This window comes from Amblyomma americanum, chromosome 1, assembly GCF_052857255.1.
Source record: "Amblyomma americanum isolate KBUSLIRL-KWMA chromosome 1, ASM5285725v1, whole genome shotgun sequence".
Classification (NCBI taxonomy): Eukaryota; Metazoa; Arthropoda; class Arachnida; order Ixodida; family Ixodidae; genus Amblyomma; species Amblyomma americanum.
Window position 1 is genome coordinate 238,405,807 of NC_135497.1, and position 27,911 is coordinate 238,433,717.

At 47.4% G+C, this 27,911-nt stretch overlaps 1 protein-coding gene across 2 annotated transcripts in view; it reads right to left on the reverse strand.

Annotated features, from left to right (window-relative positions):
• Nucleotides 1-5,479: 5,479 nt before the first annotated feature.
• LOC144114803 (high-affinity choline transporter 1-like) overlaps nt 5,480-27,911 on the reverse strand; it is a 53,856-nt gene continuing 31,424 nt past the window's right edge. For both annotated transcript variants that reach the window (XM_077648772.1, XM_077648773.1), the window contains exons 3-10: nt 25,355-25,462; nt 21,121-21,276; nt 20,466-20,614; nt 18,721-18,870; nt 18,378-18,507; nt 17,042-17,259; nt 15,687-15,958; nt 5,480-12,602 (exon numbers count right to left, since the gene is read on the reverse strand). In XM_077648772.1, the coding sequence (XP_077504898.1) occupies nt 12,149-12,602; nt 15,687-15,958; nt 17,042-17,259; nt 18,378-18,507; nt 18,721-18,870; nt 20,466-20,614; nt 21,121-21,276; nt 25,355-25,462 (1,637 nt within the window). In that variant the 3' untranslated portion in view covers nt 5,480-12,148. The remainder of the gene's footprint in view (nt 12,603-15,686; nt 15,959-17,041; nt 17,260-18,377; nt 18,508-18,720; nt 18,871-20,465; nt 20,615-21,120; nt 21,277-25,354; nt 25,463-27,911) is intronic.

The window sequence follows — 27,911 nt, forward strand, 5'->3', positions numbered from 1 at the left end:
GAAACTATGGCGCCAAATCGAAATTTCGATGCCCCTTACTTTGGCAGCGTTCATGGTGCCCATTCTCGAGGAAGCCTCAGGCAGCCAGTACCATTCACCTGGCACGTATTAGTAACTACTGAAAAAGCTTACGCTGAGCTGCAGCGATAGTCGTCAGTTTGTGAGTACCCAAATATAGCATGCAAAAGGGGGCTATGATATCGGACGACGCAGTCAGCGGCGCTTTGTGTATTTCCGCTCTGACCTCGGAAGAGAGGTGAAGGTGCCGTGACTTTCGTTAATGCCCCTTTGCACAGTGGTGAATTCAAAAATCAAATATCATTCACGTTGTTCGCGTTCACGATTGTTTTTGAAGCCTTTCTCGCGGAGGTGTTTCGAAAGAGGGAGGTTGGGGAGGGGTTAAGCATGTGAGCGGCGGCTAATAAAACCTGAATAGGAAGGAATTGTCGGTTTGGCCTATGTACTGCATTCGACTGTCGACGCACTCGAGCATGTAAACTACATTGCTGGAATCGCAATTTAAGGTTTAAGGGGGTTTAACGTCCCAAAGCGACTGAGGCTATGAGAGACGCCGTAGTGAAGGGCTCCGGAAATTTCGACCACCTGGGGTTCTTTAATGTGCACTGACATCGCACAGTACACGGGCCTCTGGAATTTTGCCTCCATCGAAATTCGACCGCCGCGGCCGGGATCGCACCCGCGTCTTTCGGGCCACGAGCCGAGCGCCATAACCACTCAGCCACCGCGGCGGCTGGAATCGCAGTTTAAATATTCCCGGATAAAATGTTTGAAATTCGAACGGGTGTTTTTATCCAGTGTTGCGGTTTGCATGTGTTTGCAAGCTTGGCATCGGTTATTTCATTTCATTTATTGATCCCTTAAAGACCCGAAGGCATTACATAAGGGGGGGCATATTGGTTTCCAACGGCGATGATGGGAACATGCATAACAATAAAAAGAACAAACATACAAACAAACATAAAAGGGGTTGTAGTCATATCAGGGTTTTCCAGAAAGATATATGCCCTCGGTGCCCTCGTGGTGTGCCCACAGCCCTCGGTTTATTGACTGTTCGATGGGCAACATGTTTTTGTAAATTTTTTAGACCTGTAAATTTACAAGACCTGGGGGACAGCTAAGAAAATTTTGGAGAGCCGGTCACTGTATCCTATGATATTGAAGTGTTTTTTAAGGATTTTGTTAATGTTCGGGAGGTTGTTTGTGAAGGTTAGTATGAGATTACAGCGCCGTGATGTTGGCTCGGATTCCTCAGACGTAATTATGATTAGTTACTTGCGCCCTTTTAATGGCATCATTGATTACAGAGAGCAAGTAGTGATTCTTTAGAATGTCCCGCATGCGATTAGTGGTTTCGTGAAAATCTTCCGATCGCTGTTGTTGAGTAACGATTCTTTTCCCCCATAACCTCGCGGCCAGAAGGAGCGATAAGTTCCCGCATTCTCCCAAGAAGGTGGCGCGCACGGCCACGTACGCTGTCGCCCATCTCAGCTCAGCTCGACACGCCTGTCAATAACCAAGCATGCGGTGCTTAATTAACAAAGCAGGGCTCGAATCTGGATATTGTATTGTTAAGTGGTGGCCAGCCGAATAAAGAAACACGGTGATCGATGGCAATGAGATGATTCAATGGCTGCTGGCCTAGCGAGAGCGCTCCTGCCCACGCCACTGCACAGTTCGTACTCTTCTTCGTCACAGTATTACCGTACTATGTTCTGCGCACCCTCCTTTTTTTTTCGTGCGGGTTCCACTTCTCGTTTGCTATCCATGCTTATTTCTTGATTTGTACGTTTTTTTTTTACTTCCATCCACTTATTTCTGTACTGTCTATCCGTTTCTCGCTCATCACTTCTGTGTCCAACTCCTATAAAAGGGGAAACAACAGACAATCTGAACACCGAGACCTAAGTGAAAACCGAAGTGCTAGCACACCTAATTCGCATTTGGCCTAACTATGGAAATCGATCAAGTTTTTTTTGTTTTTTTGCTGTCCAATGCGCGTACCACTGGTCAAAAATTCAGACAGAAGTCGGAGATGTAGGGCATAAATATTTAGAAAAAAGTGCATTCTAGTTTTTGTAAAAAAAAACCTGCACAAAAGAGTACATAATCGTCCTCCAGTGTCTACTACTCAAAATCAGATGCGCGGCTTCTATGCAGGCCCGTCTCCCTGAGGAATGAATGTATGAAGGAAAAACTTTATTGTCAAGGAGGATTCTCTCGGCGTAGGTGGGTCACTCAGTCCAGGGCCCGAGTTGCCTTTGCAGTCTTGCGAGCCCTGTCGATCAGATTGAGCTGTTCTTCAGGCTTCGAGCAGGACAGCGCAGCCTCCCACTGCTCCGGTATTGGTGTGTGTCTCAGAGAATCTCTCATGGCCTTGACTTTCTCGTCGTTGAAGTCTTCGCTTTCTTTCTCTCTCTCTCTCTCTCTCTCTCTCTCTCTCTCTCTCTCTCATAGCAAGCAGTGTTTCGTGTTGTTTCGTTGTTGCCTTCTTTTTTTTCATGGCCTTGGTGCTAGCCATATTCAGAATATTGTATGGTTTGAGAAAAAAAATTGGCAGTGGCTTATCTCGGCTATGCCAGGATATACGTAGCGAGAGGTGCATTTCCCTGGTTGAGCTTGTTTTTCGGAAACTGGAATGGTGTGATCCGTCACACAACGGCCCTTCACATTATCTCCTGTCGGTTCCCGTTGATTGACGCCTTCCATAGGCTCCATCTCGGCGGCTATGCGCCGCTTATTACGCTAGGCAGTCCGGCATCTCCGTTTGGCAAGGCGTTCCTCTCTCTGTTCGGGCGTCTCCGCTGCTCTTTTCGCCTTCTGACGCTCATTCTTTCTTTGTTGAGTAGCCAGCTGCCAGGCGACAACCTCAGGATCGAAAGAGTTAATCTTCCCTTGTCTATACCGCCTTTTAGCAGCGGCCGGACTCTCCTCCGCATGCATGTCAAACGTTGTGATACATACGCCCATTACATCTCCGCCTTTTATACGCAATGCTGCGCATGCGACGCGCGGTTGGGGTGATAGAGCGGCGTGCGGCGAGGCGGCGACGAAGAACGCGGCGCAGCTGTGGGGTCTCTCTGGTTACCAGGGTATCTGCGCATGCGCACAACTGCGGCCGCGGCGACGGCGAAGCGCCCGCCGCACCTTGCTCCTCTCCTGTTACCATGGTAACGGCGCATGCGCATAACTGGCCTCTCCCATGCACCGCGAAATGCTCGACTGGTAGTCCCAGTGTAGCTCTCGCTACAAAAAAAAAAAAGATGTCGTTTGGGTGATACTTTGTACCAGGAAGTCTACAGACTACAGCTTGGGAGTAACTGCGTTAGATCACCAAGCTAAAGCCGTAATTTTAGTTGGCTTTCGCCAGTGTCACCGTGGTCGTGATAACTGCATATTTGCAGACACCTCAGAAGTAATAAGGCTGCAGGTTTCCGATCAGGGGCTCAATGGAAGGCAAATTAGGGAATGGGAGGCTGTGCTGCTAGCTTGTGGCTTTTCTCTTGCGTCTCTTCTTTTGTTCTACGCTCGTTCGCTTGTAACGACGTGTTGTTGCCTTTGCTCCACTGGTGGCATCCGAGCAGGATCGCGGAGTGATGAAATGGTAAGAGCCCGGGTGGCGGCTGTAGCAAACGATCGCCAACTTTATTCTTTGCGCTCCCTCAGGACAGCCGGACAAACAGAATGCCTTCTTTATATAGAGCATCGGTTCAGCTTGTTACTCTGTAGCCTTACTTAGGAGAGAGTAAGGTAAAGCGCGACAAAAATTTGCAAATCACGACCCCTCTCCTTCTATTACTCATAGGTATCTACAAACACATATGACAGAATTATTTGGTACCGTCCTGGCATTCCGATCAGTATGGCACGCCAAGCTGAAGCGGAACAAATTAAAATTCTATGCTATTAAACGTTTCCAAATGCCGCGTTTTACCCCAACCCCTAAGGCGATATGCGACACTGCATGGGGCAAAATTTCACACCCTTCCAAAATCAAAATATTCATTCTTGCCGTGAATGCGCACGAAGATACCTCCATGGGTACCAACGCAATCTTTCTGGGCCTACCGGCATGACAATGCTGGATTAAGGTAGAAATGAGCACTGTTTTGTTCCGTGACTCGCTACAATACACACTAGGAATTTCGACAGCCGGGTTTTGTATCCGCAATACCTGCACATGAGCTTTTGGCGTGGCTTTTGGACAGACCGAATAGAGCTTGTTGTATTGCCAATGGGCTGTACAAGTGCTGCTCGCCGAAAAAAAAGTGCGGCGCCATGTTTCTAAAGAATGCTTGTGCACTTTCTCCCCCTCACACTCCCTCATTTTCGTTACTCTTTTGTGGTGGACGTCTTTAGGGACACGAGAACGTTTGGTGGCACCGGCGCTGCCCGATGATCTCCGATGTTTTCTTCGTGTCTTCGTCACACCACTCGGCAATCAGTGTTTTCCCTCATTTACGTGCAGACCATCCTAGAGGGTGGTAAAACAAGGGGAGAGCTCTGGAGCGAGCAATACCACAATGTCGCGTTTTGCCCCATGGTCTGCTAAAATAATTCCCTCGTAAGAACGTGAGGTTAAACATTCTCAGTTTGCATGAGATAAGACCAGTAGACAGGTGTAAGAAATAAATACTTACGTTCATCCATGAGGCTTGGTCGGCTGAGCTGCACAGCTTTGAGAAATGTGGCGCGCAGAATTTTTCGTCTTTTCGACCGCTTTATCGTTCACCAGAACTCACTTCACAATATATTTTTTTCTCTGCTTAGAAAAGGTGAATCACATGTCTCCTTCGAAATCAGTTGCAGTAGACATGTGGCAGGTCATGTCAGCTAAATGCACTTAATGTGACTGCACATTTAAAATTTAAGTGGCGCTAAGTAACCAAATGTCGCGACTTCCCCCGTGTCGCGTTTTGTCCCACTCGCCCCTATACCGATGCTTCTCGGGTATGCTGAATATCCTTTGGATGATATATTTCTTGAATTTGCCTAATTTCATCTGTAATCATAAAAATTCTCATTTAATAAACCGCGTCAGTTTTGCCGCACACCAGTTCCTACTGTTAAAAACTAATGTCAAGTGGTTTCTTTATGACCACCGCAAGGTGACCAAAGCGTTCCACTACGTCCGTGGATATTAGTATCAGGCTACTCCAATTTTCTCAATTTTTTTGTCATTCCAAAGCGGGGCTGAAGTGAACTCAGTTTGCTTTTACGCAGACTGCCCCGGAAAGCCGGAACAAACGGAGTCAATCATGAACAAAATGTCGGCTTCCCAGCGACGTGTGTTGGCTAAATGCATGCCTGTCAATTCCCGCGTTTCGTTGAGTCTTTGGTGATTATACGCTGTGTTCGTCATAAGCGCCAGAACTTTTATTTTATTGTGAGTAACCTTTCTCCAAGCTTTCTTGACCTGTTATGTACTGGTTTTAAAAGACGAGGCAGAGACACTGCATTTCGTATCACACACTAATACATCTTTCTTTATTGTATATCTCCAGCTTTTATTGTTTACCTCGTGCACCGACTCTCCGATGTTTTTCGGAATTTCAACAACTTCGTAAGCAGACCCTTTGCACAATGAAACATGACTGTCACATTATCTGAAGAACACTTACATGCACACACACGCACACACATCTAAGACATGATTGTCAAGGTTGATTGATATTGCTGTCTGCGCATTTTGTAACAGGCGCACATTGTGCTCCCCTTGCTTAGGCAAGGCTACAAACAACAAAGCGTTGTTATCCCAGTAACGTCCAGCTTTTCCAGCTCGGTGACTAGCCCATCGTTCTGCTCTCTACAACAACGAGCAGAAAAACAAAAGACCGCACAACCCAACATGAAGATAGTTTTACACGCGAGAGTGTCATTATGCAATGTGAGGCTCGCACATGCGAGAGAGAATTCTCCCAACAAATCAGAAGTGTTCTTCGAGTTTTGAACACTAACTCATCAGTGAAACAACCAACAAAAGTGCTTGTGATAAAAAAGGAAGCAAAAACATTCCAAACAAAAAATTAGGCCCGTGATCTCTTACCAACAATACTTAGCGCCTTGCAGCTCCTTATAGCAAACCAAGCCTTCTTTTTCTGTCCTACTCATTGCCTTCAGTGACATGTAAAGCCTTCGCTGTACATATGTATATACTGAGCGCTGGCAAAATAATGCAATGCAACCAAAGCTACTAAAAATCTGCAAGTCGTATCGAAGAACATGCAGCTTTGTTGTGAATTTCAACGAACTGCAATGTGTTCCAATGGTCGAATTCTTTTTGATATCATGCTTGCCTGCTTGAGAGCATATAACTTTATTAGGATAGGACAATAAAAGGAACTTATTTTTTTGGATCCTACACTGCAAGAAAAACTACAATATTGTGCTTGTCATCTATGAGAACGAGTGAATTATAAAAATTAAGTAAACAATGAAATAGTAAAGTAAGTGGAGGATCAACGGGCAATGTATTCAGCTTTCTGAACTTTTGTACAGAACGTGTCGTCCCAGTGTTGAAAATTGCCGTATGCTCTATTTTTATTCTCTCCAATGTTTTTTTGCACTTCAACGCGAAAACGAAATATCTGTCCTACTTGGAATATCACCACTTCATTCGAAATAACGGAAGAAATGAGTCGATCCTCCAGCGTATAAAGTCACTAAGCACAAGTGACTGAATGGTCGCATGGTTTATGAAAATGTATAATGAACCGCTAGGAACTATAAATCAAACTGAATGCCGCCTTCACAGGTTGTCTGATACGCACAACCATAGCGCAGCTGCTGAAACAGCATAACAAAACGGGGGAGGGGGGTTGATTTAGTATTCCACACAACATCCGTAAAAGCCGCTTGAGCCTGCAGGTAACACGAACTAAACTCTAATGCAGCGTGGAGTGCACTAAGCTCCAGGGTGCCTATAGGACGAACCTTTCGGTACTGAATTGCTGAGCGTATAGCAGTACATGCCTCCAGGCGCCCTTATGGCCTGGTTTTATTTATTTGTAATTCTGCTAACTCCAACACTAGGAGCTGCAGCAGAGGGTAGTAAATACGAAGTTGAGAAACCGAATAGTAAACTTTGCAGCAAAGGTTACTCAAGAGGCAATGCTATAAATCCTAGCCGCCTTCTTTTTGATTGCAGCCTATTACCGCGCTGAGACGACCTCACTGTTGCGAGGCTGTAAATACAAGCCATTTTTTTCCTGCCGTTTAACTGCGCCGGATGTAAAAAGCACACGACGCGTCGCGAATGTCACTCAGTCGATTGGCTTGAAACTGCCGCCGCCGACTCGAACCGCGTATCGGAAAACGCGCCCTGGAAACGAAACTGCTGTCTGGGCATGCTTGTATGTCAGTAACACTAAAAGAGGAGGGAAATGTGGGGTGTTTTTGCCAACGCATGTCGTAAAAATGTACTTGCTTACCTCTTAACTATACAATAACAAAAAAGAAATGATGTTGCGGCAGCGTTGAAATAGTGAGCCGCTGCTGATTAAATTCTTTTGTGCGCTCAACCAGAGCATAGCGTCAAATACAGTCCTTCTTACACACTGCACGATCCGTCAAAGGGCCTTTACTGAATTTCCCTAAAAAATACCTCAAAATAATTACCCTCGCTAGTGTATTGGCTGCAATGGGGTAGCGTTCCATTGATTTATGTCTTCATCGATCGTTGAACTCTAGGTTCGTTCACAGATGTAAGCATTACAATTCTGGCTCCTCAAAGCAGCCCCAAGAGGCTTCTTGGCAGGTTGACAGGATCACAACGGTTCGTATTATGTGCGAGTGCTTGTTTCGGGAGCCGTGCTTAATCTTAGCACTCTTGCCCCGGTTCAACATGTTTTCAACAACCTTACATAACTGCACATAATTGCACTTAATCGTGTCAAAACATGGCTGTATACACAATCGCAATGCCTGTGATGCGATGTGATAATACAAGATGTGGCTTGATTGTCAACAGCTAGAGCTTCACAACGGGTAACACCTCACACAGCTTTGTATCACGGACAGCGACACAACAAAATAACAATACAGTCAGAGCGGGGCTTACAATGATGACAAAGATTGTAAAACAATTACCTATAGATACGTCAAGCAATTAACATCAACCAACGCATAGCCTGCTACGGCCTAGATATGTTTGTCTCGAAACACCGTGAGGACATCCGCGGTTGCCTTCTCGCAGACCAATGAAAGATTCCGCTACAGGCGAGTGCATCCTTGAACAAAGTGTATAAGTACGAGGGCGCTGTTGATATGCGAAAATATTGCTCGGCAATCAAGTCTCTAACAGGTTCAAAAAGCCGTGACGATAAATAATACATATGTACATATATATATAAGTTATTCGCAGCACCTGCAACACGCTGGTTTGCTCGTGCGACTAACACATATCGAGAAGCTTAACAGAGCACACTGGGACAGTGCGCTGAGTGTAATTTTTATTTTTGTTTATTCCACGTCCAATATGTACTCAAAGGTGTAAATAATATAGTCGAGTAACGTTAATAATTATATTCACCGCTCAACAAGCCACGAAAACAAACGGCGCGGGCATATAGCAAATGCACAATTACGCAAAAAATGCCACATCAGGATAAGTGCACGAAAGCTTGCTTTACGCGAGGAGTGGCACTCTTTGATCCTCGAGAATCACGAAGTAAGCAAATGGACACACACTGACCTCAAGCAGTTTGCGGACGAGATCACCCGCGTTTTCGAGTTTGTCACAAAAACCTTTCAAATTTGTTTTCCTACAGCGATTAAATTCTTAATTGGGTGATTGCCGTGCAAAATGTTCATACTTTTTGCCTTACATTCGGGGGCATAGCGTGATGACTGCATGTATTTAACATTAGCAACATCTATCATATTTCTTGTCCCGTATGTCGTACTGTTCAAGAGTTTCTGTTCTGAGCAGGGAGCTCGCATATACACGCAAACGCTTCTCTGCTTGAGGTTAGGTGGTTCATCTGAGGTTGAGGCCAAAACTTACACATCCGTCCACGTTGTGAATCATGTGACTGAAACTGCGCCATAATCGCCAAGACCACGGCCAATACAACGGGCAGCTGTTGATCACACCGCGCAGCTACATGCCGCGGTCGCGTGCTCAAGCCCTTATGATTACTTGAATGTTGTATAGGATTGTCCAGACCCTGTGCCAACAGGCCTCTGCGCGTAACTGTCCCCGTCGCCACTTTGGCGATCACTGATTGTCGTTGAACAAGACGTGCGTATATATATATATATATTTAACACTCGAGAGAAGGGTACCACGATCACAGTGCACTTTAAACTTGATTGTCATAGCGCTTACAACATCGAGCTATCGACCACAACGAGTATGGAGAGCAACAGCTCCCCGTGATAAACTTTCCTAAAAAATACCGATGGCTCTATGCTCACGCGCTGTATAACGTGATTGTCACATCATCGTCCGCCCTCGAACGCAACGACTCGCGGTGCGTCGCGCCGTCTTCAGTACTCTCTAGGAGCCACCCTGCTGTGCGCCGAAATCCTGTAAACCCCCATTCTTTCACAGCAAGTTCAGGAGCCGCAAGCTCACGTCGCTTCCCCTGGAAAGCCCCTTTCCCTCAAGGGTAGGCTGGCCGTCGATACAATCGCCAATGGATGTAGAAGGATGGCACGCTAGAAGGGCCTTCGTTTGGCTGACGCTTCGGGCTTGTAGTCTAACCTAAAACAAGGTGATTCTTGCTCGTTCCTTGGGGCTTAGCCGACAGTTGTCATCTGGCTATAGGCGACCCATACGTGGTGGTTGGTGCGCTCCGGTAACAGGCGCATCGGCTCCTGAGCTTTTTGGATACATGCTACAGGCAAGCGGCTTTCCACTAAGCAGCACAAGAAAGGGGCCCATCTGTCCGCTCTCTAGCGAAGCGCAGCTGAGCTTAAATGAGTCGTGAGTTCACGTGTCGCGACACAATCGTGCACGCTGCTGGAACCGTTTCACAGCTCAGTGCCGTGCTGCTCATCGGGGCCATGTCGCCGGTGGTATCCGTGCTTAGTGAAAGGAAGGAGTGCAAACGGAAGACAATGCACAAGTCAACACAACGGAGAAGCGCAACTTCCAAAGGGGCTGCGCGCCGTCCTTTCACTAAGCATTACGCAGCGACCGTCACACTTGTCGTGCTTTTTGACAGGCGAAGTGAAGTAATAGCGCCTCGGCTCACCAGTTAGGTTATGATAACAAACGAGTTCACCTAAGCGTATTCTGATAACGTCGGACATGGAGGGATTGAATAAAGTTTGCCCTCCTTCTTCCGATAATCTTCTGTGCACTGCACAGTGCTTTGTATATTATGCAAGTGACGAGCGACGGCTCGGCCCTGCACGTTTCGCACTCAACAAGACTTCGTTCAAAAAAGGGAGTGGTCGTTCAACAACAGACCGAGATAGCTGCATGTGATCTCAACACGCTGTTCCCTTTTTGACCTCAATGTGCAGTCGCGTGAGAGAGAAATCTAGTGTGGTACGATCTCCTCTGTTACGCTCCCTAAAAACCTACGCCATTTGTAAGCACCTCATGACAAAGTGTCACTTTACGCCTTCTATTAGCGTTTAAAGAAAAGCTGAGTTGATAACACGGCGAGTCTGATAACACCGACTGATAACCCCGATGATATCGGCAAAGCTTCGAACGCCCCTACTTGAGCAGCTCCGCGTAACTCAGATGGGCCCCTTTGTGGTCTTGTAGGTGTGCTAAAAAGCGAAATGAGTGCACAGCCCTTAGACGCTAGGCGTCAGGAGGTTGACGTCCTTCCGATAAGGAAGTCTGTACTGCAGCCTGAAAGGCGAAGACTGTACCGGGCTGGCGTTCAACTTATACAAGGAACAAATTCCTAACAAAGAATAAAGATTAAAATCTTCAGTTCATCACATCTTGCAGCCGAGAATCGGCGACCGTAGGGCCGTGCACATCAATCCCTTTTTTTTTTTGTGATAGCCCCTCAAGTTTCAAAAAGCAAGGTTAATAGTTTCAACCTCTCGCAGCCTGTTACATGCGCTCCGTTACCACATCAGAAGTCAGCAGAAATTCGACACGTATTACAAGCTTACAAGCGGATATTTCAGGTCTATAATGCACACATTAGTTCACCGGCGCCATTATGCCTTTGGTATTACAACGTGCTTATGGAACCGCACGAAATGTTCCACTGCCGACTCGATATGGTGCGCTAACAAAGACCTTGCTTCTAGCGTGACATCGTGGCTTTGGAACAGCAAAATTCTTGTTCAGTTAGGCCACGCTTAAATGCTTTTCCTGATAATATTTGGCCAACACTGATCTTTCGTTTATTAGGAGTTTTGTGGAAATACTGCAAATCTGCGATTATTTCTTCACGTTAGCTTTTCGGCGACATAGTGGTGCTTGCACCTAAATATATAAATGCACGCCATACGGCACTGAGCTGCATAATATCGCGGCACTGACGGCCCTGCCTGTGTAAATAATAATAGTGTAACAGCTCTATTGGGCTCATAACTCATTACTCACCAAACCATGCAATTAGATGGGAACTGCTCATTGTCTTAAGTTCTCAAAAATACTGCGCTGACTTGTAGAGGACTGCCTGATGTGAATGGGCAGTGGAAAGGAGGAATGTTAAAGTAATTTTAGACCGCCAGTCGTTTAAGGCGCATACGCGTGCGCTGATCCATATCGTGCCGAAAATGGTTGCTCCTTTTGCCTGCTTCTTCCAGCTACTTATTGCGCTAAGTTTCCCCGCTGGATTCTTTCTGCAAGTAAATGCCCGAAATGGCGACGATGCGTCATTCTTAGCGAGAGAACGGCTTTGGCTAAAACGTCCGGCACTACTATGCCCTCACATTTTTCCTGCCGCCACCGACTCACCTCAACACTACTGAGCGCAGCTCCGTACAACGGTAGGCCAGACAGCCGTCGGTACGGTCAGCACAAACACACATACACGCACGAGGAACACGGGGCGACAGAACGAGGGACAAGGGTGGAGGGGGCAGGCCGGCTCACGTGCGCCTGTGGAGGCGTGGGAAAGAAGAGGGCTGGGCGACAGGGGGGCGCCCGAAGCTGGGCGAACTAGAACCCGTGCATCTCCGGGGCTCGTCCGAACCCCTGCCAAGCCTAGAGCTTGGTAGTGTCTTCAGATGAGAGCGCGTCACCCCTTTCGCCCAGCGGTGGTGGCGCCGCATTGGCGGCCAGCGGCCCACCGCCGAACGGGGACAGCGGGTCGGCTCCAACGGCCGCGGCTGACTTGACCTGGAACCCCTCGACGTCTTCCTCGGGGTGCAGGTTCAGCGCCGGGTTGACGCGGCCGTTCATCTCGGTCTGGTAGGTCTTGACGAGGCCCCCCGCGTTGAGCACCGTCATCTCGCCCTCGTGGGGCTCTTGAACCTTCATGATGTCCTCAGGAATGTTGACGACGCAGTGAAACACGTCGAAGCGCGCCGGGATGGTGCCGCTTTCGAAAAGCCAGCGCATCAGCGACGAGATGGACACGATGCTCGCCAGGCTGGTCAGCATGGCGAGCGTCCGGAACGGGAACAGCTGGCCGTCGGTCTCGTTGTAGAACGGGTATCTGGAAGGCACAGGTTGCGCTGTGACTACTGAGCCCTGTTCATGGTGACAGCGCCGAGTAAGCGCCGACGCAGATTTCGTCAGCAGCGCGCTTTGCGCGCGCCGGCATATACTCTGAACTATTCAGTCTGACAGTGTAATGCAGCTGTTTGAGTGGCTTTCTACACGGCGACGTAAGATCGAGGCTAAACGCCTCGCCCACGTTTAGTTTCGATCAGTGCGTCGCACTCTGGAGTCCTATGGAGTTCCAGTGCATCTGTTTTGATCTGCCTTGAGAGTGCACTGTGCATGAGCTCGGTAAGTACCGCCAGCAGCGAACCACTGATTAAAGGTATACTGAAACAAAACTTGGACTTGTCTCAAATCGCTCAAATTGCACTCAGAAGGTACGATAACCTAAAGTTTCACGCATTTTTGTCCGAATGGCGCTATTTTGAAGGTTTTCTACGCACGCGCCAAACGCCGCCTGCGCCGGCGGAGAACGCGTGCGAGACGTCACACATTTTACGGTGGCCTGCTGCCGTAGCACCGTGGTAGCATCGGCTCAGCTGCCGCGCTATAGAAGTTCGGAGTTGGCGGCATGGAAACATTAAAGAAATCGACAGTTGCAACGTAGAAAGTGGCATGGGGAATGACTACTTTCATTCAGATATCGACACGACCCGCCGCCTCATCAAGCGACGACGAGTGAAACGAGCCGAGAGCGCCTGACATTTCGTCCAGGCGTACTTACTTAGCAAAGTAGCGGACGTACATAATACTGTCCAAGTTCATATGTTCCCGATAAGGTATTATTGAAAATGCGCCTCCATTCATCTCTAAAGCAGTACCGATAGCACCGCGGCACGGTGAATGGCGGATGCATAAATCAATACGAAAATAGGGAACTTTCAAATCACAACAACAGCCGCTGCGGTGGATGAGTGGTTATGGTGCTCGGCTGCTGGCCCGAAAGACGCGGGTTCGATCCCGGCCGCGGCGGTCGAATTTCGATGGAGGCGAAATTCTAGAGTCCCGTGTACTGTGCGATGTCAGTGCACGTCAAAGAACCCCAGGTGGGCGAAATTCCCGGAGCCCTTCACTACGGCGTCTCTCATAGCCTGAGCCGCTTCGGGACGTTAAACCCCCATAAACTAAACCATCAAATCACAACACACAAAAAGAGAAATATTGAAATAGGGCTTGTACGTTGCATAGGCAGCACAAACAGGGGAGTGAGTGCTCGAAATATATAAAAGCAGCCATCTCAAGTGCATCAGAACAGCGAAAAATATGCTGCTGTTTTTGTGCGGGACTGGAGATATGCGACTGCGCTGTCAGACTACGTGTGAGTAGCTCCTAGGAACGGTGTCTGTCACGAAGTTCTCCTGGCATGGGCCTGGTTAGTAAATTTCAAGCCTTCTTGCGCAAACAACGCCGCGATCGAGTGCTACTTTCCGACCGTCTGAGGCCTGAGCGCAGAAGCTAGCTCTCCTCTCAGTTTATCTTATATTTGCTCATGCCGCCGTGAAAATACTAGTGCACGATTTATTTATTTTTCTGCCCGTTCAAGTATACTTATATACTGCCTGCGGGCAGTTTGTCTAGTGGACATACTGCAAATTCGCAACAGGGAAGCCGAGTGCGTTTCTAATTTAGCTTCTTTCCTGATCGCATCTGATAAAATTTTCCGCCTCTGGCCTTTGAATGAATGAAAAAAACTCGAGCCAGTGAAATGACTCCAGAAGCGTCTCTTCGCACGGAAATGGCCATGTAACAAATGCTGCTGTATTTTATCCTTCATATTCTATGTCATTATGTGCACTGGCATGTATACATACTACACACTTTTAGGAACATATTCCCATCTCTTTATATTCTCATGACCCCCTCTCCGTAAAATCGCGGCTGTCATCCATTCTGCCTAGCGCTTTTAGGAAATATGGACGGCCCAAGGCGAGGTTTGAAGCAATGTCGTTCCATTGACATGCTGAGGATCCGTAACAGTGCAATATTTGTTTCATAGTTGCTGTCGACGAAATGGCCCCGATAAAATAAACCGGACTCCGGAGATTTATCGCGAAGGCTGCGTCACACTGATCCATATCCTTCAGAGTTTAACATGTTTCGGAAAGAAATGACATCGTGTGTCCCTTCTACATGCTACGCACATGCACACAGTGCGGCACGCTGAATTGGTTGAGGCACCGGCAAACGAGGCTGCTTTGTTTTCGACGGAAGTAGTTGGAATCCCGCTCGGCGATAAAGTTCTTTTTTCTTCTGGATAACGTTGCCATGACAGCGATACGGCGCTCCTAGCGGCTTCCCTCTGGCAGCAATCGGCGCCGGCGTCTGCGGTGGCTAGACAATGGCATATATACAAAGTTTCATACCCCTTGCTGGGCGCGGAAGCAGGGAAACACGTTTCGTCACAGCTTACAAGGAGCAGTAGCTCCGGCGTCGCCGCCAAGTGCTCCCCTTCAAGAAAAAAAAACGAGCGAAGAAAGTGCTTTCCGCTGGTTTTATGCAAGAAACGACGCGGTTTCAGTCCGACTTAGCAGCGCCAGCTTTCACTGCAGTACAAAGCCGGACCTCCAAAAATTTTATTCAGTACCTCTTTAATGCTAAACATGTGCTATAGCCCACTTCTTGTTAACTAACTGTGCCCTTCTGAGCCACTGCAGCATGACGGGATTAGCTGTTGGCGTACGTTCTTAGAGCTCAGGTTGATACTGAAGCCTGTGTAAGCCAGATGGAATGTCGGATGTATATTATACGCCATTGGGCAGTGTACACTTCTGGTCCGTAGTGCACTGTTGTGGCCCGTAAGAGGAATGTGCCGCGGTACTCGTCCTTCCAAACGTGTGGCAAGCTGGCACAAGGGTACTGACCCAGAATGAAGGGTCGCCTGTCTCCCCATACATTTGAAAGGCCACCAGGGCTTCCGTCCGCAGTCAGGTGAGAGTGTGGCTGTTTGCGGCCCATCAGCTTGCGACCGAACAGATCAGTTTTTCAGGAAGCTGCCTCAAAGCCGCACCTGATTCTCTGCCGCGGCAGCATTTCGTATTCACGAAATTGTCACTCTGACATTCTTATCTCTGCCTACCTGATGACCGGTGGCAGGCCAAGGATGTCCTCGCCTCCCAAGCCGCGGAGCAGTAGTCCGATGATGTATGCGCCGAGGGAGCCGTACGTGTTGCAGTGATCCTTTATATATACAACGCAGACGAGCTGAGGGAAAAGGATGACGTAGACGAGGTCCGATGACAGGTACCAAAGGCCGTAGATGGACTTCACTGTCAGCGCCATGGCGGTGGCCATGGCGCCCACGAACAGGATGGCCACACGCATCACCCAGATCACCTCGCGCTCGGAGGCCTGCACGGACGTGACACGAACACGCGATGTCCTTGCGGCTACGCCGGAAATCCAGAACAGCCCAAACTGCGAGCGACTGTTCCACTCGACGAACAGTGTTAGGCGACCTCAGCTGATACCTTTTCCTTGTTGTAGCTAATCATCCACAACTCCGGTTATCGTTGTGCGTGCCCCGAGGAAGACGAACATGATAAGATTTGTTATGGAGTCAGGTATTTAAAATCGTCGTGCTATAACTAACATATCTACAGGCCAGAAATAATTTGGTTCATCTACATTTATGAACTGATACCATAGTTGTTCTCAAAGAAAAAGAGGGTGTGTAGAAATTGGGCCCAAGGAAGTCTTTTTCGCTTTCAACGCTTTCAAAAGCGGCACCACAGGTGCAGTAAGCATGCCCTGCTTTGAAGTAAGAGGGGTAATGCGAACATTGATGAAAAAGCTAACGTTACAGAGACCGAATTCGAAGAGTATTTTGCACGTAAAATTGGTCCGCGATTTACCGGAGCCTTGACGGGCAACCACGATCCACGACGGGAAACATGATCCGTACTTAAGCGACATCCAGCTTTACGAACCCTGGCCCCTATACTGATGCGTGGTCACATGCTCACTACATTAAACCAAAAAGCTGCTAACGAAACGTACTATTAAATTGATGTGTTTGAAGAAACTTATATAGTTGTTGCTGCAACGAGAAGCATGGAAGAGGAAGAGCACGTCGAACCATACGTTTGGTCCTGCTGTAATGCCTTCGCGTTTCTGGCGCAGACTGATCTTCGTCGACCAGAGGTAAGAGCAACCCGCAAAAGGTCACAGATAGAGGCTGTATACATATAGGAGGATAGAGAGAAATAGTTTCCACTGAACTATATTCTAGTTTGTAGGCGAAAGGAAGCCTGCAGAGCATCATGAGGGCAATAATTGCAGTATATGACAAGCGAATCACATAAAACTGGCAGACGAGAGCCCCCCCCCCCCCCCCCCCCCTCATTGCATTGTAAGCCGAGAATATTCATGCAGTAAGTGCATGCAAGAACATGACAGGGGAAGTAACAGAAGGGGAATCGAAGCAGTACTTGCATTCTGCCTGAAAATGAGCTTGTAGACGTTTCTCGCGAACATGGAGGCGGCGCTGAGGATGGACGAGTCCGAGGAGGACATGACCGCAGCCGACACGGCGCCCAGCCCCACGAACGAGACGAAGCCGGGAGTCAGGAACTGCAGCACCATGGGCAGCACCAGCGATGTGTGCTCCTTGTCCAGGGGCAGTGGACCCGTGAATGCCGTCTCGTTCCACCCTGCGGCCGCAGCGTACACGTTCCTTTCACACTGTCGCTCGCCCGTCCACCGTTCGCCCAGTAGAAAAGCCATCACTGTTAACTGTGCGCTGACTGAAGGACGCTCGCTCGAGTGTATCCTGTCCGTGAGTAGGAGGTCGTCCATTCATTTGCCCCGAACCGGCGATGATGAGCATGCTTTTACCGACTCACGTATGCATGTTCGTACACAAGCTCGTTCACTTGCAATTAGCGCAATTGTGTTCACTCGCTCCGCCATCCATAACACTGAAATTTGTAAAGAAAGGAAAGAAAGGAAAGCACTCACTCAGTCAATAACTCACTCGCTCACTCACTAACTCACTCGGAGTTTTCTTAAATAGTATTTGTTGAACTGTTGAGTAAATTCAACGCCAAAGGGACAATAAAGCGAATTACACTTATTGGTTTATGCTGTAGAGTAGGCTCTATAGTTCTTTATTTGACCTTGCTTTAGAGAACACATCTGGCAACGCTTTCAACCCAAGCTGGGCGCCGCGTGATGTGTCGTGACGTTGGTATCTCGCATGCCATTGGCTGGCACCCTCAACCTTTTTGCTCATGTCTGCTTCGCTTGGAATCAGTATGGCTGTTTTACACTACTGCTTCTATAAATTGTTGCACATTTTTTTTGAGCATATGTCACTTCAAAATATTTTTGTTGCGAAAGACAAAAGCCACTGCAATACTTAAGTACTTCTCTTTCGCTTCTCGATGCGAAGTGGTACTTAATGTCACGAACGACGTTACCCGGCTGGCTCAAGAGCTCCGGAATTGTTAGCTGTCTGTTGGATAACGCTTTCCTACAAAAAAAGGCTTCAAAAGTTCCGTGCAAAGTACTAGAAACTACGAGCTTCTACGAGAAGATACGAGCTTCAAGTTTTTAGGCAAATTAATTATGCGTAAAGCTGTATTTGGTGAGCTTTTAAGGATCAGTATTGCCCTTCATAGCATAAAACCCCAGTTACAGCTGCTGCGTTCTTCCTCGCTATACTGCATGACTCTATACGTTCACGCTGTTGCAATCATATAGCACCTTAAATCTAACGCTCACAGGGCTGCCCTTTCTATAGTGGAAGAGGTGTAAATTTTAGGCGTACTTGTAGCTTTGGCGACAGCACCCATGATCATGGCAGGAATAGCCATGATAATGCACCCGAAGGCAGCCACATATGAAAGCAGCTGCGCCTTGAAGGCAGTCTTGCACGAAAGGACCCGCTGAAAGTAGACCTGCGAAGGAGACAATAATTCTTGTTGAATGTCATTGGTACCCAAGGCTTTAACATTTGCACACAAAAAAGAGGCCGCGGAAAAATGCATTGCGAGCTGTTATCTTCTGAAACAATTTTACTGCCTGCACATTGGATACCGCTGATTAACGGCAATCTCGGTGCCCTTACAAAAATGGCCATGCGTAACTCGAAGAACAAATGGTGACGTCACCTGCCATGGGATGCCACCCAGGATGAGCAGCAATCCGAAGTCGATGTACTGGCCCACGTATCTTGGCTCCAGGGAGCCAACCCAGTCGTTCGTCGGGTACGAAAGCGTACCCACTGACTCGTTGATCATGCAGAACGGGATGCACAGCCACTGTGGAAGATGAACAAGTAGGCTGTTGTTGCGCAAATAACAAAGATAAACACTGCCCAAGTTGACCGAGGTAGACGCAGCAATGTCCGCCTTATCTGTAGCAATCGCAGTACTACAGCTATAGTCGTGAACACTGAAAGCAAAACCTGCAACGCTCGCGCTATAGACGCGGAAACCTCAGTTAAGTACTCACATTAAGGTGCGACTAGAAGAGTCGCATGGAATGGGTAGGGTCCGGCGGAAAATATCCCTCCGGAAGAGGCAGGCATTTGTGACCTACCTGACTGAAGAAGCTATTATCTCATAAGACCAACCTGCGATTGGACGTGCACCTATAGAAGGCCAATCACGGTAGCCGAAGAGTGGCTTTTTGAGGCGCCAGCCTGTCACGAACAGGCCGACTCTTACAAAGCTGCTTACGTCTGGCCCAATCTTTTTTCTTGAATGCGGCATGTATTTTACAAGGACCTATGAAACTCTTAAGAAATGACAGTCCGCCTGCGTCTGCAGTTTTGCCAGTGATCTGAAAAGAAAATTGATGGCAACCGATGGGATCCAAAGGGAGTACTGAGAACCCCTCGGTCAGAGCAATGACGAGCTGTCGTATTTGTTCGCGCCACACAATACGGAGGTTTAGCATAGCGGGGACGTATACTAACGTAGACGTATACCGGATTACCGGATGCCTGGTGTGCACGTGTAGCAGCAGGTGCGCGCCCCACCTGGCCGCAGAGCTACGTCTGCACGTGCGCACCAGGCGTGCAGTAATCCGGCATACGTCTACGTTAGTATACGTCCCCGCTACGCTAAATCTATTATAAAGTGGCATTCTGGACGAAGCGCGTCAGGCTCTTTTGTAAGTGGGTCTGCTGTGTCAGTACAAACTGGGGCGCGCCATCGCTGCCCGAGAAGTACCCGTGCTTCGTACAGCAAGCGCGTGTATGACGTCCGCGCCATACGTTTATCAGTCGCATTTACAAATGTGCTTGATAGAAGCATATTCGACGTTATATTCTCGCATTTCTTGGATTGTTTCGGAGTGGCTATAAAGAATTTTATGCGCGCATCAAAACTCATGACAATTTAAACATGAAAGCATGTATCAAAACATTTGCTCTAAAAACTATCCCATTGCGTCTTCCGCACGAGAGCCGCAAATACAAGAAATTACAATGTAAAGTTGCGCTCAGCATGGCCTGGAACAAATTGTGAACGACTTAAGTGTAGTTCGCGCTTTACAGCAGTTGCATGCGCCATGGTACACAGTGCAGGAAACTGTGCCCTTTCGGCTGGTAGCTAGCCCTGTGGTGCTTTAATTTGAAGCACCGCTGGGCTCCTGGTGCTTCGTGAAAGACGCTCCAAGCTTGAGCTGCTGCGAGCCGTACTCTGTGCGCGACTGCACTCTTCTCGATTGCGTTGCCTCTTTTTCGGCTTAATTAACTTCATAAAACTCGTTACTGATATTTCCGGTGAAACTAAAATCAAGAAAGGCCTAATTTACCAATACAGAAATGCGTCAGCTCATCTTTAACCAATTCGAAACGCAAACGCTCTTGACCAGTGCAGTATATGCGGCTCGTAATTATTAATCTCACCAGTCCAATGAATATGCAGAAGAGCTGGATGACATCCGTGTAGGCCACCGAGTAGAGGCCTCCAAAGAACGTGTAGAAGAGCGCTATGCACGCCGACGCGATGATCGACGTGTTGGTGTCGATGTCGATGATCACACCCACTGTGGCGCCTGTGATCGACAGAGAGTGCGTCCTCTTTAAGCACGAAGAGGATCACAGAAAAAAAAAGAAGAAAAAAAAGACGTCGCGAAAGATAGTTCAAACGAGAAGCCGAAGAGAGCTATGGCACATCCACTGTCATCATTTCTGCGGGTGCTCTTGATTGGTTAGCCATTGCTTGCCTTTAAGATTCTATTGATGACAAGCCGCACATCACCCTAGCATGTAGGCATGTCCAATTGAGAACTTCAACGGCTTTAATACGCAGAGTGCATTTATTCATTAATGCGGCAGAAACTTTAACAAGCGGATTCCACCGTCATGCAGTGACACATGCTACGTGGTTCCGCTCTCTGAACATAGAGCCATGTCGCAGCCATTGATTGTTCTCCTGCTTTACGTCCTCAGAGTAAATGCCTTGTTACAGCCACTGACCGGATACTTCGAGGGCCTAAGAACACGAATTACCAGTTCTTTCAAGAAGGCGTAATGGAGAATAGAAGCACGGTTTGCTTACCAAGTGCAGCGAGGATCGCCGCCGACCAGAACACTTCTCCGCACAGGGCTGGGATGAACAGCAGGCCGCCCATCCGACCACCGAATAGCTCTTGGAACGGGTCTAACATGGTCACGTAACCTTCGGCTCGCATTTTGTTGGCGAAGAAGTAGCCGCCTAAAATAAAATGATAAGAAAGACGGTGATCACCAACCCACGGTCGTGGGTCATATATATCGTCGCAAAATCCCGCGGACACAGCCTTTACTTTCGTTCGAACAGGAAAACGCTGATGCCATGCTGCAGCGTACTTTGTAGAAGTGCAGGTCCTCCTCTTTTCGTCCATTTGTGAAGCGCACTAGGAACCACCCGCGCGCTTACCGTGTACACGGCTACACAGTTGCGGCATGGGTGTCCCGGAGCATCTCGTTAGTGTTTTTATGGCAGGGAGCGGTACATTGTGCGGGCCTTGAGATACATTTGTTCTATAAGGAAGGAATGAAACGCGAACAGCGCCTACGAAAAAAGCAAACAAATTCATCCTGCCCTAATACTTTCAGCTATAGTATCTAGATAGTGTGGTTAATGTTTGTGTGTAATGAAGTCACATATATTCGTAAACCAACTGCAAATGAATGGCTCGCTGCACACCATAGACATAAAAAAAACGGCAATTGCGAGTTAGCGTTTCATTTTGGCCCGATAGTACGTCCCTGCTAAAGCTGCTGCGATTACCGGCAGACACGCAGCATGCCGTACTCGAGAGTGACGATTGATACGCCTTCCTAAATCGAAATGTCGAGAATGCACGGCCGTTAGAAGTTAAAGGGAATTATTTCTGTCGTTATATAATACGAAAACATTATGTGGCTCATCGAAAAGAAAACCCGGCGTCGCCCAAAAAGCGACGTCGTTACAAAATACAAAACTCGCGATTGGTAGATAGAGTTAGAATATAATTTGAATAGAATTAGAATGCTTTCGCGTTACTCGCTCGTAAGCTCCTTAAGTACCCCCCGGTATTTTTTTTACTATTTCCAAGTCGAGCTAAACAGCAGTAGGTGTAACCGCAGGACGACATGGTTGTAGACCAAAAGGGGGGGGGGGGGGGAGAGAGAGAGAGAGAGAGAGAGTGAGAAAGCGGAAAAAAATAGTTTTCGCAGTCAGCAATGTTCGCATATCGTACCCCAGGGACATTCCGTCGGCGAACAGGACGAAGGAGTCGCGAAACGTAATGCAACTATTCGTTGCAATTTATATATTTGCGCCGAAAAGGCTGCACTTAACCTAATTTTCCTGCATAGCAATAAGACAATAGCACCCTTTAGTTTGCAAAGCTTGACCTCCGGTGTGCCATTTTCATAACTTCAGTGGCTAATATTTCCAAAAGGAGCTAAATGGTGAAAGATGCAAGAGCACGTGACTTCCCTATACCATATTTCGCAATTTGTTACTATCGAAATGCAACCTACCGCCGTTATCAAATCAATCGGTGGTCGAATTCTCAAAGATATTCGTGCGTTAAAGTGACCCATTACTTGCCGGCGCGCCTCCTGTCGGACGCCTCCCTCTAACCATTGTCGAAGTGGCAGGGGAGGGCCTGTCCCGAGCCGTTCTTACGTGTGAACTGCTTATAGAGTTTTCTGAGGCCGAAGTTAAATTCCTCTTGAACGACAACACGCTATGAAACAAATTGTAGTAGTGAATGTTTCAAAAGTATCGTTTCGAAAGGAGCTTTTTGTGCTGACGTCGATATTTCTTGGTTTGCTTTGGCCCCAGTATGCTTGCGGACACCAAATCGAAAATGGGCTGCGCTTAACAATGGTCATAAATCAACTGTTTTTTGTCCGTGTGAGAAAGCCGTCGCGTTTTGCGTCGCGATCACTTCATGCGATAATATAATATTCATCAATAGTGTGCCGCTACGAGCTAAGGAAATAGTGGCTCAACCTGAGTGACTGTGAACACTCATTAGTACACAGGAACCTGCATTAATATTTGCAGAGGAAGATATCAAAGAAACATTCCCACTCAGCACACATATATTGGCAAAGAACTTTAGTAATATTAAAACCATATCTTTGGTTGCACAAAGTAATATCGCTTTCAGACATGGACAAGTTTATGGCGCTCGCTACTTTTAACTGCATGCACTTAATTAGACAATCTTTACAACATTCAGCACCGGAGATTTACAATTATTGAGTTCAACTTGGCTAACAATATCAACTGGAAAGATTATGGCAGTCGTGTATGGCATTACTAAAGAATGAGGACGCTTATACCCGTCTAATCCGCCTTTTCCTGCCTTTAATACATGTTGTGCTTTGTGAGTGAGCGGAGAGGTTTCCGGTAATAAGCATTTATCGTTCGGAAATGTGGGGCACTGAGCTCGAGTTCCCGAATTTATTATTATTATTTATCGGTACCTCACAGGCCCTGAAGAAAAGGAAGGAAGGAAGGAAGGAAGGAAGGAAGGAAGGAAGGAAGGAAGGAAGGAAGGAAGGAAGGAAGGAAGGAGGAAGGAAGGAAGGAAGGAAGGAAGGAAGGAAGGAAGGAAGGAAGGAAGGAAGGAAGGAAGGAAGGAAGGAAGGAAGGAAGGAAGGAAGGAAGGAAGGAAGGAAAAAAGGAAGGAAGGAAGGAAGGAAGGAAGGAAGGAAGGAAGGAAGGAAGGAAGGAAGGAAGGAAGGAAGGAAGGAAGGAAGGAAGGAAGGAAGGAAGGAAGGAAGGAAGGAAGGAAGGAAGGAAGGAAGGAAGGAAGGAAGGAAGGAAGGAAGGAAGGAAGGAAGGAAGGAAGGAAGGAAGGAAGGAAGGAAGGAAGGAAGGAAGGAAGGAAGGAAGGAGAACAAAAGCAGAAAAGAAAGGAGGTCGACCTGAACCAGCGCGTTAAGTGTTTGTTCGTCTGGCCGAGGTACTTTAATTAAGAAGACAGAACTTCGAGGGAATAGAAGGCGCTAATAAGGCTAATTAATGGCGTTTCCTTTACACCCTGAAAAGCGTGAAAGAAAAGAGCAAGGAGAAAACATCAGGATAGCGCAGTAACGACGAATAAAAGGCAAAAGAAAAATATATTAAATAAAAAGATAACAAAAATAAGTAATTAGTAAAATAAGCGCGTAAGTCGCTTCCGCAGGCGAAACGCCATTACTTAAGCCAGTGCAGAGCGGGGGACACAGCTGCGCCTGTACGCGGTGCAGAGAGAACTTGAGCGTTGCGCGAGTGAGAGTAGCCTGCGCTGATCGTAAATGCTCCTCGCGTTTGAGCTTAATGGGATTACTGCCGACGACTACTGCATATATGAGGGCCCTTTTTCAGATTTTTTTTTTGCTTTTGGATGAAACGGCATTACTACCAGTGCTCACTGCTGGTAGCGTTGCAGCGTAGCAAATGCCGCGTTCCGTTTTATGGCATTTATTTTCTTAATGACAGCAAGGATTTCATAAGCTGCCCTCGCGAACATCCAATTATCCACGCTGTGAGGGCTATCCCTTGGCGACTCAACGCTGCGCAGGCGGCGGCACTGGGCCCTTCATTGCTGTGGTTTCTGTTTTTCGCCTGAGGGACTTTTTTTTTTTCTTGGCATTATTTGACTCTGTGCAGTATGCAGTGTGCAGTATCATAATGCTTTCTTCACAGTTACCAGTAACAAAATAATTATCGGCTCAAAGATAGCAGGCCATTGCCCAGTCGTCGATGCGCTTAAGTTGGGTTAAGCTGCTTAGAGGTGCACGGCGCTCACAAAACTATATTGGTTGCTTTCTTTCTTTGCTGATGTCAACGCGATAGCGTTTTGTTTTGTCCTTGAAAATGCCTTTTATCAAGTATTTCCTGCAACCATCAACCTCGCCATCATTGCCGGGCTCTCGGTATTAAGGAACACATGTCTTTTCTGTCGATCCGGCTTGCATCTTAAAAGATCTTAATTGCGCAAAGTACGGTTGTGTGGCCAGGAAACGGAACAGCGTGTGGGACCCGCGCTTCTGAAAGGACACAACAGATCCATTCTACCCCTTTGTGAAATATAACATGCTAGCCACTCCGACAAAGAGGTATGACGAGCGCTTGATACGCTTACTCGTTTTATTAACTGGTTTCGTTCACAAACGAAGCGTGAACGAGAATAACAATGAGTTTTGCATTCTTTCTGTATATATGAACAACGAACACGACGATCCCTTGAAGAAAGTTTTAAAAACACACGTTCACTGTTTCGCTAGTATCGAAGGTAAAAGAGCTTCACAGGCGGTGTACTTACCCACTACTAAGCTCATTGCGTAGCCAACTGGAGCTTGACACCAGATGATGCCGTTGCTGTAGACAGCTTCGGCGGTGCCGTTTATGTAGCCCCCTCCCACCCATGTGGCTGAAAGGATGGAAAAGGAGAAAGTTCCAGTCAGTGACCACAAGTAACGCAGCCGGCGAGCGTCACAAACTGAGTCTCTCCGAGACTCGCGAACAGAAATACGAGGCCCGTAAATGCATCCTATTCTTCAGGTGGCAGCTCCTCAGCGTGCTCAGGCGCCGCGCACCTTCTTCGAAATAAAGCTGTGTTTTTCTGCTCTCGAGGAGGGCCTTATCATTGTTATTGACCATAGGAGCCTAAGCACGCCAATTCTCGCGCCTCATTTTTTTATGCGGGACAAAATAAAGGTTATTAAATATGAACAAAGAAGAGCCACAAAAAAAAAGAGGAAAAGAAGAAGGTAGAGATCTCTCTCAAGATGTAAATTTAAAAATAATAAAGTTCGAGCGCTGAGCGCGAAGCAAACTTTCCTTAACTTGCGAAATTCAATGACAATATCAACAAGTACTTTGAGGAATTATGGATTTAAATATGTGCGGCCGAAACAGCGTAAATAAGACATGACCCGCAAACAGTTTAGGTGACTATAGGACTTCAGTGCTCCACAACGTTTTCACTAGTGGTGGATTACGTCGCTTCAAGCGCAATTAAAATGCAGTCGAACGAGGCCTATAATTAACGAGGTTCGTTTGGTTTAAATTACGTGCGCGACTTGAACTATGCTCCGTTATGACAGGATTTACAAGATTATGCCTCCTCAGCCGGAAGCAATATTTGCCGAACTCTGCTCTCTTTTCTTTTTTGTTTGTCCTGTGGTGCGCTAGACGGTTTGATGAACATTCTGATAGAATTAAAACTGCGTGCGTTGAACACGAATAGAACCAATTGATAATGGTTTACGGTTGCCGGTGCAGTGAATTCACATAGGAGAGAAGCAGAGAGAAATGCACGTTTATCAGGAGAAAAAAAAATCAAAACGAATAACGAAGAGGCGGGCATTTCAAGTGGAGTCACGAGCTTCCAAGGAGAGCTTATTGCCAGCCTGGTCTTCGCGTAGCTAGACAGAACCAGGCACTCAACAGGTTCACAGCAGGGAAACTAAATGCCGTAATAACAGAAAATATAAAGAAGCTGGATCCTTATCGTAAGCGTTGCAGTCTCAGTAGTTCAAACTGGAGCGCTGTGATTTGAGGTGTTGCCTATTTTGACAGTGACATGAAAAGTGGATACGAATAAGTGTGCTCTGTAGCTAAATGCGATGCGTAAATTTAGCAGCTTTATTTCTACTTAAGCACGCTAGCTTGAAATCGCGACGGTGCATCCGTACTTGGAATCTGCCGGATTGGATCCAAGTCGGCCAATTGCAGGGGTGCCCCAAGCGTGGGAGTATATAGTACAGCTCGATGTTCAGGATAGTCAGGAAAAGTATTTACGTTGGCGTAAATATGATAAAATTACCTCTTCTTTATTGACAGACCAGCAAGATGTTGCAACCATAGCGTTTCTCAATATTACCTCGAGGGAAAGCTAGCGCCACCGTATATAGAGTTTCTTCGAGAACACTTCATCAACCACGGGAATGCCGGGGAAGACGAGGTTTCTTACTTGGCTTGTCTAGTGTTGGCCCGAAAACCTGGATTCTACTTCTGAATAGGCAGCTGCGCCGGCATTCCCTCCTCTGCGCGCGGATGAAATATTTTTAATAGTGCGTTTTTTCACTTCTTCAATAAACTTAGCGCAAGTGTTAAGCTGGCATGGAAACTTGCGCAGCATTTCTTCAAGCTTTGCCGCGAGAAGGGTCGTACCGTTATGGCTGAATCCACGTTCCACGCCTTACAATAGCCAAGCCAAATAAGAAGCCTCATTTTCCCGGTGTACCTGCGCCTCTTCATCACGGATGAAATGCAGGGCCGCCAGCTTCCCCCCCGCAGGCAATATTATGAAACTCTATGCTTGCAACTTCTCTGGCCCAGAAGCGTCGGCTCGAGGAACGCACCTGTATCGAGACATGTTGCTTACATTTGCCTAATGTGTCGACAGACACAGTATTTAAATATTTTCCTTTTTTTAATATGTTGCTCTCTTAACAAAATGAATGCTTTTATAATGCGTCACCACAAAGCAGTGACTTCACGCAGTCGCCAAGTGATTAGGCGAGGACTGCCTGTGTGGCACAACTATACAGTAAGCGCGACGAGTAGGGAGGACGCTGTTAATTATGAGCGTAACTTTTATTTTCCTAGTACAAATTATGCCTGGAAGTCCCTGCTTTGTGAAACATTTGTTGTGAGCGGCACGCCATAGGAACTCCCTACACTTCGTGAACTTTTTGACTGAAGTCAGCCCGGACAGAAATCATAATTTTCGAAAGGCGAGTGGGATGTCTAGCGTGAACGAGAAATTGCTTTAGAAACGAGAAATCATCGGCAATTTCAAATGCATAAAAGACCTCCTCCCCCCTTCCCCCCCCCCCCCCCCCCCTCCCAGTCCCCAGTGGAGTATTTTCTTT